The sequence below is a fragment of the Lampetra planeri genome, chromosome 1 (assembly GCF_965212315.1).
Source record: "Lampetra planeri chromosome 1, kcLamPlan1.2.h2, whole genome shotgun sequence".
Lineage (NCBI taxonomy): Eukaryota > Metazoa > Chordata > Hyperoartia > Petromyzontiformes > Petromyzontidae > Lampetra > Lampetra planeri.
This window is the reverse complement of record NC_136107.1, coordinates 31,109,013-31,122,129: the sequence shown is the minus strand read 5'-3', so window position 1 is coordinate 31,122,129 and position 13,117 is coordinate 31,109,013. Positions and strand designations below refer to the sequence as shown.

The 13,117-nt window shown below is 50.7% G+C and overlaps 1 protein-coding gene across 5 annotated transcripts in view; it reads right to left on the bottom strand.

Moving 5' to 3' along the window:
- The window catches only part of LOC144721181 (caspase recruitment domain-containing protein 11-like), a 62,336-nt gene that overhangs the window by 27,712 nt on the left and 21,507 nt on the right, over nt 1-13,117 (bottom strand). For all 5 annotated transcript variants that reach the window (XM_078598610.1, XM_078598601.1, XM_078598593.1 and 2 more), the window contains 10 exons: nt 12,530-12,730; nt 11,148-11,303; nt 10,312-10,381; nt 9,439-9,527; nt 8,546-8,679; nt 7,535-7,704; nt 4,940-5,048; nt 2,773-2,974; nt 2,052-2,178; nt 519-759 (listed from right to left, as the gene is read on the bottom strand). In XM_078598610.1, coding sequence (XP_078454736.1) covers nt 519-759; nt 2,052-2,178; nt 2,773-2,974; nt 4,940-5,048; nt 7,535-7,704; nt 8,546-8,679; nt 9,439-9,527; nt 10,312-10,381; nt 11,148-11,303; nt 12,530-12,730 — 1,499 coding nt within the window. The remainder of the gene's footprint in view (nt 1-518; nt 760-2,051; nt 2,179-2,772; nt 2,975-4,939; nt 5,049-7,534; nt 7,705-8,545; nt 8,680-9,438; nt 9,528-10,311; nt 10,382-11,147; nt 11,304-12,529; nt 12,731-13,117) is intronic.

Sequence of the window (13,117 nt, the reverse complement as noted above, 5' to 3'; positions counted from 1 at the left end):
GGTAGTGGAGAATGTGGATGTGATAGCTGTCGTTGTAATGTTGAAGGTGGTGGATTTTGTATTGGTGGTTGTGGTGGTGGTAAAAATCGACACGTGATGGTGGAGAGCGGTAGGGGAGCAGTTAGACCACTGCCCTACAAACCCAGTGATCAGAGTTCAATTCTTGCTCACGGCCAACATCATTGACGATTATCTGAACCGGTCCTGGGCCTCCCCTAGGTCGACACAGCCTCAAATGAGTACCTGGTGCAATGTTTAAACATCGCCGCGAGGGAGACAAAGAGAGTCGGGCGTGGTGCTGGCCACCCACCCCTTCATGTGCCGTGCCGGCCTCCATAGGTGCTCGCTAACAGCACTTGCCCCTACAGTCTTTGTCTTTGCTGCGAAGGTGGCGGTGGTGTAGATGGAAGGGGTGTAACGGTGGTGGAAATGATGGCATTGGTGGTGACGGTTGGCAAGTGGCGACGACGGCAGTGGTGGTGGACACCGGCGAAGGCAGCGGAGCGAGCGAGCCTCACCGCAGGAAGCTGGGCAGCGTGCCGGTCTCGCCGTCGCGCATCGTGTAGGGGTCGACGCGGGAGCAGCGCCACTCGGCGCGTCCCTCGTACAGCGTGTCGGTGACGTGCAGCACGTCCTCGCAGGCCGCGTGCATCGTGCAGCCCTCGGCCAGGCCGCACACGCTCGCGTTGACCAGCACGAAGAAGGAATCGCCCGACGTCACCGTGCCTCCCTCCAGCAAAGCCTGCAGCTTGCGGTGGCCTGCGCAACCCACGCCCCCACAATCACAAGCGCGGCCGCATATGCGAGACGTTTAACAACGTTTAACAGCCTATTTTTTACTGGCAAATGAGGTTCCAATGGTGTAAATGCTTACCCGGAGCTCTCATACTCTGATGGTGCATTGTCTTTGAGTTGTGCACCTTTTGGCGTCATCTGGTCCAACCCATGTGAGACTAGGCTCTAAGGAAAGCTGTCTCTGGTGTGGACCAATCAACTTCAAGGACAGTGCACATTATCAGAGTTATGTTTTTTGTTTGCATTATGACTGCAGGTATTGTGGTCTATGCAAACATGACTCCTTGTAAAAAAGGTGTCAGTTTTGTTGCCAGATAGAAGGGTAAAAAACCAATTATCAACGTTTAACAACGTTTAAGAACAACAATACCTTGCTGATCTCGTCCAGGAGCATCAACCAAATCGTATAATTAATTTTCATGCACATTATGTAATGCATCTATCATGAGGATACGTTTTAGTCAATTAACTGATGAATCATTGCATGCTTATATGGATATGCAAAGTCAAACCTCCCATGTACAGCTTTGAACAGACTCTTGGGGCAAGTGCTGCTATAGAGAGCAACTATGAAGGCCGGCACGGCACACGAGTGGGTGGGTGGGTGGCCAGCACCATGTCTCGCTGCCTGCCTTTGTCTCCCCAGTGCTGATGTTTACACAACGCAACCAGGTAGTCGTTTAAGGCTGAGTCTACCTAGGGGATGCCCAGGACCGGTTCAGATATCCGTCACAGATGTTGGCTGCGAGTGTGCATAGAAGTCGGGGTCTCTGCGCGCACTGTGCCAACGACCACACTGCCGCTGCCCATGCAAACACAAACAGGTCACCGGGAGTGAACGAGTGCTACTCTGCTATTTCTAACCAAGTTTTCCGATTGCCTCGAGCTACCACAAAACTGAGATATGAGATTGCTGTTGCAGCAAACTTGCGTAATGATTAACAGATAGCTAAAGTATATTTATAAAACCTTTTTTTTCTGTTACTGGAGAGGAAAAATATTGTGATGTGTTTTATGTACCAGTTAGTTTTTGACAAAATGTTCCCACTTGGCTTTTTGGGCGTACAGGCTTAGTTTGCGAGCTACAAAAAAAGGCGAAATTAGAAATTTTCCAAAAAATGTACAGAACACCACCACCACGTACGATCGCTCCAGAATCTTGTAAACTTGGGTCTGTAATCACACCCCATTACGCCCGCGCCTAGGAAACGAGGGCCATGTGGCTCAGCACGGGAAAGATGTGGCGTCATCCATACCGTCCATGTTGGTGCGCACGAAGAGCTGCACGTGCCCCTGGCAGTGCTGCAGGGCCCAGAGCGTCTCCTCCTTGGTGGAGTTCTCCAGGGACACCTTCTGGACCTCACCTTTCACCTTGCCTTCCAGCTGCATGGCCACAGACATCATCATCATCGTCGTCATTAGCCATGATCAATTCGCTGCTGGACAAAGACCTCCCCAAGCCACCGCCACCACCCCCAACAGGCCCTACACTTTAATGGTGAATGGGTTTTTTTTTTTTGCGCATCCATATTTATCCCTTTGTTTCTCAGAGAACTTTCGTAGACACAAACAAAAAGATCGACAGGATTGCCTTTAAGAGGCTTTGGGGGGGGGGGAGGGGCAAGTGCTGCTTGCGTGCAACTATTCAAGCCAAAGTGGTGCACGAGGGGGTGCTATGTATGTATAACTTCTTTTACACCCTACAGAGCCAACCGTGCTAATCGGAGGAGCAGCCCGCACCACGCCTAGCCAGACTTGTTTCCACGGTTTAACGTTTACACACCGCACCAGGCACTCATTTGAGTATTGCTCGATTCAAGGGTGGCTCTGTACCATAACACACACCAGCAGTAAGCCAATTGGCTACTCAAATGCACAGGCGCAGCAGCAAAAGGATAATAGTAATAATAAGAATACATCATCAGTGCCGCTCAATTCGTGTTTGCGTAAGCTTATGCGTGGGTGCGCGACACTCACGGCGAGCAGCTGGTAGCCGGGCTTGAGGCCGGCGCGCTCCGTGGAGGAGCCGGGACGCACGCTCCGCACGAACACGCCGCTCTCGTTGCCACCGATCACCGTGACGTCGTCGCGCAGCGAGACGGCGCTTAGGCTCGCCTGCAGCGTCGGCCGGACCGGCGCGGCCGGGACACTCACCGAGTACGCGGATGGACGGAACGGCCTGCGGCGAGGAAGACACGGATCCACCGCTCGTCCCCCACCTCTACTTAGCATCACAGCGAATGGAAGGGCGAGTGCTGCCCGCCGAGGCGGACGTGACACACTAAACGACAGGTGGTGTGGTCAGCGGCACACCCCGGCTACCTGTCTCTGCCCAGTGCTGATGTTTATGCACCACACTATGTACACATTTAAGGCTGAGTCGATCTGCGGGAGGCCCAGGACCGGCTCTGATATTCGTCACCGATGTTGGCTGCGAGTGTGCATAAAACTCGGGGCGGCGCGCACTGCCAAACATCACACTGCCGCTCCCCATACAAACAGGTCCATGGGAATTGAAGCTTTCGTGACTGCAGGAATCCATACTCTTTGGTTCTTTCGGTAAAAGTCACGTATACGTGACTTTAAAGTAAACCCAATTGTTAACTTCATTGTGACTTTACCGAAAGAACCAAAGAGTAAGGTCAATGGGATTGAACGAGTGCAACTCTGCTATTTCTAACCAAGTTTTCTATGGCCTAGATCAACCACAAAACTGAGATGTGTGATAGGAGTAACCCTACGGGACAAGCAGTACAGGGTGATATACGATTTTCCACCAATATGCATGGCTGGGAATTGAACCCGGGTGGCAAACACTTGCAAGCGCACACACACGTGGGATGCTCACACCTGGTTAGAGAAAAATAAACGGCCAATACAAAAAAAGCAATTGTTTCCCTGCTAAAATGTGTGTTGGACAGTAATTGTATTTCCTCTGGTGATGCTAAGAAAGTGACAGGAATTCCATATCACCATGGCATCAGACAGCGTACCGACTCATTCCGTTGGCTTTGGGAGAGTTGATGTCCAACCGGGCCTAGGAATGGCAACCTTTATAATTACCAGTCAATCGCTCTGCCAAAGTAAATACGTGCATACATTATTCACAGAACATAGTGCTAGATTTGAAGCCTGGATTTTAAAAGTGGCGGCCAAAAGTGACTCAATTGGAGTCTCAAGGTGAGCGAGTTGAATACCCCGGGCCCGGTGAGGTATGACTGCAGAATATTAACCCCAACTTACAATTTTATTTTTCTTTCCTTTATTTGCTTCCAGCTCAGACTTATAAAAGTGTGTTCGATTCTCCAGAAACAAACGATCTTTGCTATTGATGGCAGGTCTCCCACCTACATTTAACGCGTTGGCATTTGCCACCAATGTTACTGATTGTCACTTTTTGTTGTTGTCACAGAGCCTCCTCCACCCGACACAGCCAAATAAACAGAATTGTCACGTGTCCATTTGCTTCAACACACTAGTGTGTGTTGAAGAGCAATCCACAATGAAGTTAACAATTGAGTTTATAATTGTTATTTTTTTGCGTGGATTATCCGCCGAGCAGTAGCAACGTTAGCCGCTTGTTGCAGGGATTCACGGGTTCGAATCCAGCGGCCGCCCTGATTAATACTGCCCGTGTACCAAGTGTAACAATACGGTGGACGTTAAAGATCCTGTGATGTCATTCACGAGAGAAGGCCATTGTGTGCCGGCGTCATGGACCCAACATTGCAACGTTGGAAATATTACCCACAAATTGGGATTATATGTAACAACCGTTGTCCCCCTACTGTGAAAACAACATGGCAGGACCGTCTTGACAAAATAATCATGAGACTCCGTGAGGATTTCCTGGGTAAAACAAAAATATTACGTACGTCGTCCACTGTGCTAATTGGAGGTGCTGGGGGGGGGGGGAGGTGAATGTTAGCGGAAGAGATGATGGCAGGAGATAGTAGGAGCGCAGTTCAGCGGCAGGTTCAGGATTTCAGTTGTAGCTGTTTAAGCTTTGGCCACGATGACATCTTGACCTTCCCCGGTGCACACACCAACGTTGGGCCAAACAACTTGACAGGTTAAAGAGGCACGGGTGCGGCGGTGGCGTGCTTCTGTGTCTGCGTGTCGGCGCCATGTGCCGGGCACCTGCCTGTTGTCAAGGTCAAGCTCCGCCAAGAGGCTCTCCATGTTCCCGAGCAGCGAGTCGCAGCCCGAGGAGGCGAGCGACGAGCGGCACGAACTGCTTCCCGAGCGCTCCCCTGCGTCGCCACACGCGGAGCGAGAGAGACAGCGGCGTCGCGGTCGCACACACGGCTCCTCGTCGTTGTCCTCCGCAGGAGGATTTCTCCATTCGCTCGTTTTAACGGAAGGCATCGGCGACGCTGTAAATGCCCCCCCTCCCCCCCGCTGCCGTCATCACACCTTTAAAAGGAGGAATGGACGAGATCCACTCTGTTTGTGAACAAACAACTGAGTGGATAACAAAGAAACAATTGCATCTTTAATCTGCTGTTATTAATCCATACGAAAAGAAGACCGAAAGGCAAAGGTGATAATAAAGCCAGCAACTGCTCGCCCACACGACGTTGCTGGCGGAAAGAGCCTCCGCGCTTCAGCGAGCTCAAGAAGGCTGCAGAGAGCTCTCCCTCTCTCTCTCGACAGATTCTCCATTTCATCATTTCGTGTGACAATTCACACGCTTCGACAATGCCTCCCTCGTGCAGAGGTCGCCGGTTTCGTGTTGTGGGATCTCCCGTCCCGATTGTCCCTGGGACTAAAGGTGGTTCACCACAGTCAGCCGGTCGGCAGGGTTGTGGTTGGACGGGGTAACGTGTGAGTACTCCCCCTCTCTTCCGGGATGTTTGGCCAGAACCCTCCAGGAGGCCCTCTTTTGCCAGCAGCAGCAGGAACAAGTCATTGCAGGGCTGCAACTTTACCTTACGCGTTGCAAAATGCGTACAGTTACACTACGCAAGTGATCAATTACATCAATCAAGTGGTCGGTGAAGACGGGCTCTGCCCTCATGTTGTGCAACATTGTGAAAAATGACACGCAATCGCGTACACCATCTTATCTTTATTTATAGAGCGCTTTAGCTCAAGGCACTTTGCATAGTTTAGAAAGCGGTTACGACAACAACAGTGATCTAGATGGCAGGGGCTATGCACAAGGGCCGAGGAATGAGCGACCATAACAGAGGGCAATGGTGGGTCACGGAAGGGCAGGGGAGAGACGGAGTGGAGGGGTGGAGTGGTGAGGGGTGGGATGAGGAAGGGGATGGGAGGAGAGGTGAGGCTTGAAGAGAGGAATGGAAGAAGGTTAAGGAGGGGGGACTGCTTAATATACAGGGGCAGTGTTGAGTCTATGGTGCAGTGTTGAGTCTATGGTGCAGTGTTGAGTCTATGGTGCAGTGTTGAGTCTATGGTGCAGTGTTGAGTCTATGGTGCAGTGTTGAGTCTATGGTGCAGTTTTGAGTCTATGGTGCAGTGTTGAGTCTATGGTGCAGTGTTGAGTCTATGGTGCAGTGTTGAGTCTATGGTACAGTGTTGAGTCTATGGACAGTGTTGAGTCTATGGTGCAGTGTTGAGTCTATGGTGCAGTGTTGAGTCTATGGTGCAGTGTTCAGTCTATGGTGCAGTGTTCAGTCTATGGTGCAGTGTTGAGTCTATGGTGCAGTGTTGAGTCTATGGTGCAGTGTTGAGTCTATGGTGCAGTGTTGAGTCTATGGACAGTGTTCAGTCTATGGTGCAGTGTTGAGTCTATGGTGCAGTGTTGAGTCTATGGTGCAGTGTTGAGTCTATGGTGCAGTGTTGAGTCTATGGTGCAGTTTTGAGTCTATGGTGCAGTGTTGAGTATATGGTGCAGTGTTGAGTCTATGTGCAGTGTTGAGTCTATGGTGCAGTGTTGAGTCTATGGTGCAGTGTTGAGTCTATGGTGCAGTGTTGAGTCTATGGTGCAGTGTTGAGTCTATGGTGCAGTGTTGAGTCTATGGTGCAGTGTTGAGTCTATGGTGCAGTGTTGAGTCTATGGTGCAGTGTTGAGTCTATGTGCAGTGTTGAGTCTATGGTGCAGTGCTGAGTCTATGGTGCAGTGTTGAGTCTATGGGCAGTGTTGAGTCTATGGGCAGTGTTGAGTCTATGGTGCAGTGTTGAGTCTATGTGCAGTGTTGAGTCTATGGGCAGTGCTGAGTCTATGGTGCAGTGTTGAGTCTATGGGCAGTGTTGAGTCTATGGGCAGTGTTGAGTCTATGGTGCAGTGTTGAGTCTATGGGCAGTGCTGAGTCTATGGTGCAGTGTTGAGTCTATGGTGCAGTGTTGAGTCTATGGTGCAGTGTTGAGTCTATGGTGCAGTGTTGAATCTATGTGCAGTGTTGAGTCTATGGTGCAGTGCTGAGTCTATGGTGCAGTGTTGAGTCTATGGGCAGTGTTGAGTCTATGGGCAGTGTTGAGTCTATGGTGCAGTGTTGAGTCTATGTGCAGTGTTGAGTCTATGTGCAGTGCTGAGTCTATGGTGCAGTGTTGAGTCTATGGGCAGTGTTGAGTCTATGGGCAGTGCTGAGTCTATGTTGCAGTGCTGCTCAATGTACAGGGAAAGTTAATTGCAAGGAGAAGGGTGGAAGGAGGGAGAATGACTGAAAATGGAATTGGCCACAGGGAGGTGGAGGGAAGAGAGAGAGAGAGAGAGGGGCCACCGTAACGACGGGTCCTCCGACGGTGCACGCGGCTCTGGGCTGGGACCGGTTACCGTTAGCGACGTAGGTCCGGCACAGTGGGCTCAGGGGGGTCAGCGGGGTCAGCGGGGTCAGCGGGTTGTGGGGATAGCTGCACGCGTCCCCTGCTGCGGTGTCGACTCCGCCGAGACAAAGCGAGTCCTCGTCCTCCTCCCTCACGTTGTTCTCGGACACGGTGGAGCTCCTGAGGTGGGACGGCAGGAAGAGGATTGGGAGGCAAGGCTCGGTTTGCAGTGTCACCGGTGGACGCACGACAGTTTACCCACTCGGTTTTGTGTTGTTGTCGATAATTGTGCGGCTGTAAGCAAAACTGAATTCTGCGATTCCACATCAGAATATATTTTTTTCTATCAGTCTAATGGCTTTCCAGACCAATATTGTCCAGTCGCATTTGTTCATGCGAGCAAACTCTGGACCAGTTTTGTCTCATCAGTAGGGCCCCATAATTTAGATGGCGTGCTCTTGTCAATAACACATCATAAGCCAGCAGCAAAGGAAGAATGGTGGTGCGACAATAGGAGTTTGATCGTGTGTGCGTGTGTACGTGTGTGAGCACATGTGAGTGTATGTGAGAGTGTGGGCATGTGGGGAGCAGTTCACGTTCATGGCCAACACGTCATGATTATCTGAACTGGTCCTGGGACTTCCCCTAGGTCGAATCGGCCTCAAATGAGTATCTGGTGCGGTGTGTACGCATCGTCCCTCGGGAGACAAAGGCAGCTGAGCATGTGCTGGCCATGATAGGTGCTCGCCAACAGGACTTGCCATAGCAGTCTGTTGTAGGCTAAATGCGGGTTCTTTGTTTTGCTTTAATGTGAGCGTGAGAGAGTGACAGCGTGTATAAGCAAGTGTGAGAGCGCAAGTGTGAGAGCGCGATTGTTTGAGCGCGAGTGTGAACGTGAGAGCGAGCGAGTGTGAGCGAGTGTGAGCGCGAGCGTGAGCGCGGGTGTGAGCGATTGTGAGTGTGAGCACGAGTGCGAGTGTGTGAGCGATTGCGAGCGCGAGTGTGTGAGCGTGACTGCCACCTCCTTGGCATGGGCCTCTTCTTGTACTCCTGCACGCGGCTCTTGATGGACTCCTGTCCCGGCGGCTCCACTTCGGTCGACATGACGCTGTTGAAGCGGTCCCGTTGCTCGTCGTTGGCCATTCGTGAGAAAAACTAAGGCGGTCGAAAACAATGAAGCACCTTTGAGCTGATTTCCCAGCATGCCTTCACTTAGCACGTACACCACACGTCCGAGTCTTTAGACGAGAGGTTAATCTTCACCGCCACCACCACCACCGCCGCCTCGGCCGCCGTCATCACGGGTAGCGTTGTTATCTAATTTAACAAGTAGCCCTTCATGACCAATGGCATCATCAACACCACTTTGTCCTTTGTTATTATCTTCACCGTCATCGTTCATGTAATTACTACCCTAATCGTCACTTAAATGACACTTGCCATTCTATTACTATTCACTCGCCCTCGAAGAGAGAGAGAGACAGGATGGCTCGGTGCGAGAAACCGTAAGCAAGCAGGAATGCAGCCACTCGGTGAGATGGTGCCAACAATTGCCAACTGTCCTGCTTTGTATTAAGATGGTACCAGAATACCCAGAAGAAAAAGAAACCACGGTCCCATACTATCGGAATAGGTGGAGTCCACATTTTTGCTTTACTGCCTTCTCCGGGCGAGCCAGGGCTATGGCACCTTGACGCCCACGGGAAGGGAAGTTTCGCATCATTTGTGCGATCCACCAACCCTCGCTGCCTCCACAGTGCTGGCTTACAGGCCACGTGCGTAGCATTCCACCGCCACCGCCTGGCTAAATCGCTATCCATACGCCGCATATCCCACTGTCTGTTCACTCGTCCATCCGTCCGTCGTCAGAGCACGATCTGCCCCGTCAGCACATGCGGCGGGCGGAGTGCTCACCATGTTGTGCGTGTCTTGTGTGTCGTCGCAGTCATCGTCGCCACTGTTGGCCGAATCTCCGTTCTCCTCTCCCGGCGTTCCAGTGGCCTCTGTGCGTGTGTGGCAAAGCGCAGCATGTCGGTGTGTGTTGAACTTCTTTCGCTCCGTACATAGCCAACCGTGCTAATCGGAGGTGAAGCACAGCCAAGCGTGGCATGGCGTGCACCGAGACCGACGTGGTTGGCGCACCAGTGTTCATTTTGTGAAAGGAGCGAGCGATGAAGACGTTCAACGGTTTTTTTTGGTCAACAAAGGCTAAATGGGCGAATAAACATCATCAGCCACAATGAGTCAGACTACGCTGACACAAATGAAGGCATGACCGACTATGACGAGAATTTGTTTTCCCACCAGTTTGAAAGAAGACAAAGACTAAGATACGAGACAGCTGTTAACTGAGGAAGATGGAAAAGGACAATTGGACATCAAATGTACAAGAAATGTTTGATACTGCTTTATTTGACCTGATTGACAGAGTAAAATTTCCTGTCGAAGATTTTGACTAACAGTGCACAGGTTGTCAATGATGTAAAATGCTGAGTAAGTTAATCCACATGGCTCTGAGCATGGCAATGAGAAGATAAAGCCACCCCATCGTAGTCTTGAATTCATTTCCCAGAATGCCTTTATTTCCCAAGTGTACAATGAGTGTATTTAATTGACAGGTTACTGTAGTTAACAAGTTAATATTTAATTACTTACAAAGAAACACTTACGCAGAAGATTCCATAATAAAATACCTTGGCTGCTTCTCTTACATTTAAATCTGCGTAACTTCACCAGACATCAGCTCATTAAATAAGCGCTTTAATTAGACATTGAAAGTACACTCACCACACTCTGGCTTGCCGAGGTTTGACTGCGAGGGCAGAGTTCGTTGCTTTATAACCTTGACTCGCTGCTTCTGTCAGACACAAGAATGGCATTGTTATAGACTGTGCACTGCAAAAAACAAACAGCCACAATCAATAAATGGCTCCCCACTGACGTCGCAACTTTGGAAGAGTCGTCGTCATTAAACCAGAACAAACTCGACATTATTATAAATCACGACTTACGGGAGCGTCAAGACGACAAGTGTATGGATTGTGCAGAATGACTGTGAATTCCAACTGCTTTCGAGTGTGGGCAATTTCCCACAATTGCCACCATTCAGTTTACAATCGTCTTGTCCCAGAGCCTGCATCCGTTTACTTAACAGCTGATGGGAAGTTTGACTGTTGCGAGTTTTCCCCATTCACAATGCCTTTCCGAGTAGAGGGCCGACTCCCGAAATATGGGACCGATTCGCGCACTGAAAATCGACGTGGCAAATACCAATCTTAAAAGAGCGACTCGGCAACAAAGCCACCACAATCGGCACCACCGCCACCTCCCACCCCACTCCGCCCCTTCTACCCCCTCACTTTTATTCCTCTCCCCACCTCCTTCCAAACAAGAACCTACCTGGGTGGGGCCGTGAGCACAATTTTCTCCCCTCCCCTACAACCCCAGGAACACCGGGTTTGGTCTTTTGCCCGCTGAGTTTCTGTGCCCTGCTCCACCCCCCTTCTTGTTACAGTTCATGCTTTGTTGTGTCGGGCTCTTGTGAAACCATAAACGCGCGCAATAAAAAGAGACCGCTAACCAACGCAGGCGTTCTGCCCCCCCCCACCGCCGCCTCATCCCACCTTGACAATCTTCTGCCGGACTGGGGGATGCTTTTTTTTGCTCGAGCTGCCATCGCTCTCGCTCGTCGACTCCTCCGAGCTCTTGGCGCTCTTGCCATCGCTCGCTTGCCAGAACTGCTCGATCGTGTGCGGGTTCAGCCGCGCGGGCAGCGTTTGCTGGGTAGGTGGGGGGGGGAGGTGGACAGAGGGCGCAGCTAAGAAGACTTCTCAGCTTCAATACGCAAGGGTGGCGCTCGCGTGCGCTCGGCTTTGTCGCTGCGTCTCTCCAGGCGGCCGCCAACCTCCAGGCCGTCAGTCAGGGAAATGGCCACGCGCTGGAAGCTGGGGGTGACCCTGCTAGTAGACCCTACTACCACCCAGTGGTTACCGCCTTGATGACAGACCGGATACGCAACGATCGAGGCTTACAAACAGAAACCTGGATGTATATTTTACAGATTACTTGCCATACGTGATGTGTCCGCCTATCTTGCCACTAAGCTGCGCTTTTCCGCACATTCTACTGTTCCACGTGCTTCTGTGTGTTCATGTGTGCCCCTCTACATTCCTGTGTGCTGTCAAGGTCTAAATAAAAAACACAAAACATATATTTAAACGGGCTTATGCAAACCACTAGAGGTACAGTTATGAGTGGTGTCAGCGTCAGTGTGCTGTGAAGGCTATTTTCATTGCTGGTTGGCCAGCTGGATAAGGTTAACCACTAGGCTAGAATTTATTCTCCAATATGTTTTCTTACTGGCGTGCCGTTGTGGTGTAATGATGAGCGCACTGGACTCCACAGTTTGCGGATCCCAATTGCCTGGTGTAGCAGTGAACACAATGGCCAGGTTTCTTATATACCCCCCCCTCCGCATCCAGCCAGCAGTGTTAATCGGTTCACCACAGTTCAGCAGCCAGATCCTGTGCAGTGGAAAATACTGCTCATTCTTTACTTAGACAGGAGGAGAGAATCCAATGAGCTAAGAAGTTATTTTTCACAGATGTCCAGTATGGGTGGTTTCAGCAAGTTACAGCAGCAAGCAATACAACGAACGTTAAGAGTGCAAAATAGAGAAAATGGTAAGCAAGCCACTGAATATAAATGAATAATAAATTAATGACTTGCATAAAAGACCTATTCATCAAGCTTGGGCAAGGCAGCAAAAACAACAACAACAATCAAGAGTTCCAGACCACCAAAGATAACAACGCAGCAATAGCCCCTCAAATAAAGACATCCGGGCTAAGGGCACGCACGAGTACGAATGCTACCCTCTCTGCAGGGGCTCTTCTCCAAGAGCTCCCTTTTCCGCGTATGGCCGTTTTCCTTTTCTATCGTTGACATCATTCGCGTGCCTCTCTGTGCACCCCCCGCCCCGCCCTCGGCACCACGTGCCACTCACGAGGTCCCTGGTGGAGTCGGCGACGTTAGTCGCCTTGTGCAGCCGCGCCGTGAGCAGCAGCACCTCGCCGTCGCTCCGCACTTGCGCGATCTGCAGTTCGTAGTTCTTCTCCTCCAGCTCGCGGATCTGCTTGCGGTTCTTGTCCTTGTCCAGGAGGCTCTGCGAGTACTGCCGCTGAGACTCGTCCCGCAAGGTGAACGCCTGAGACGAGGGGGGGGGGGCGCATTGCAATGTTTTGCTACTGTGTATGGGAAAACTGATGTACTTTCAAGAGGCACTCTTTTTGCCTAAACCGCGAGTTTGTGAAAAACGTGAATAGTAAATGTCACGTGCACGTTACGGGAAATGCAACTTTTATATGACGAAGTGAGACCTTGTGCATTGCAACAGTGGCATGAAGAACGTTGAATTTTTTATAAATAGTTTTTGTAATTCTGCTCAAATTTCAACCGAATTGTACTATTAGTGTCATGTCATAAGAGGAAGTGTCCATTCTTGTTTTCCAAGTTCTTTTTCAGAAACGACCTGGCCACAAACGATAGCTCAATGAAGTAGCTTATCATGTGGAAATGTATAGCAGGCAATTAC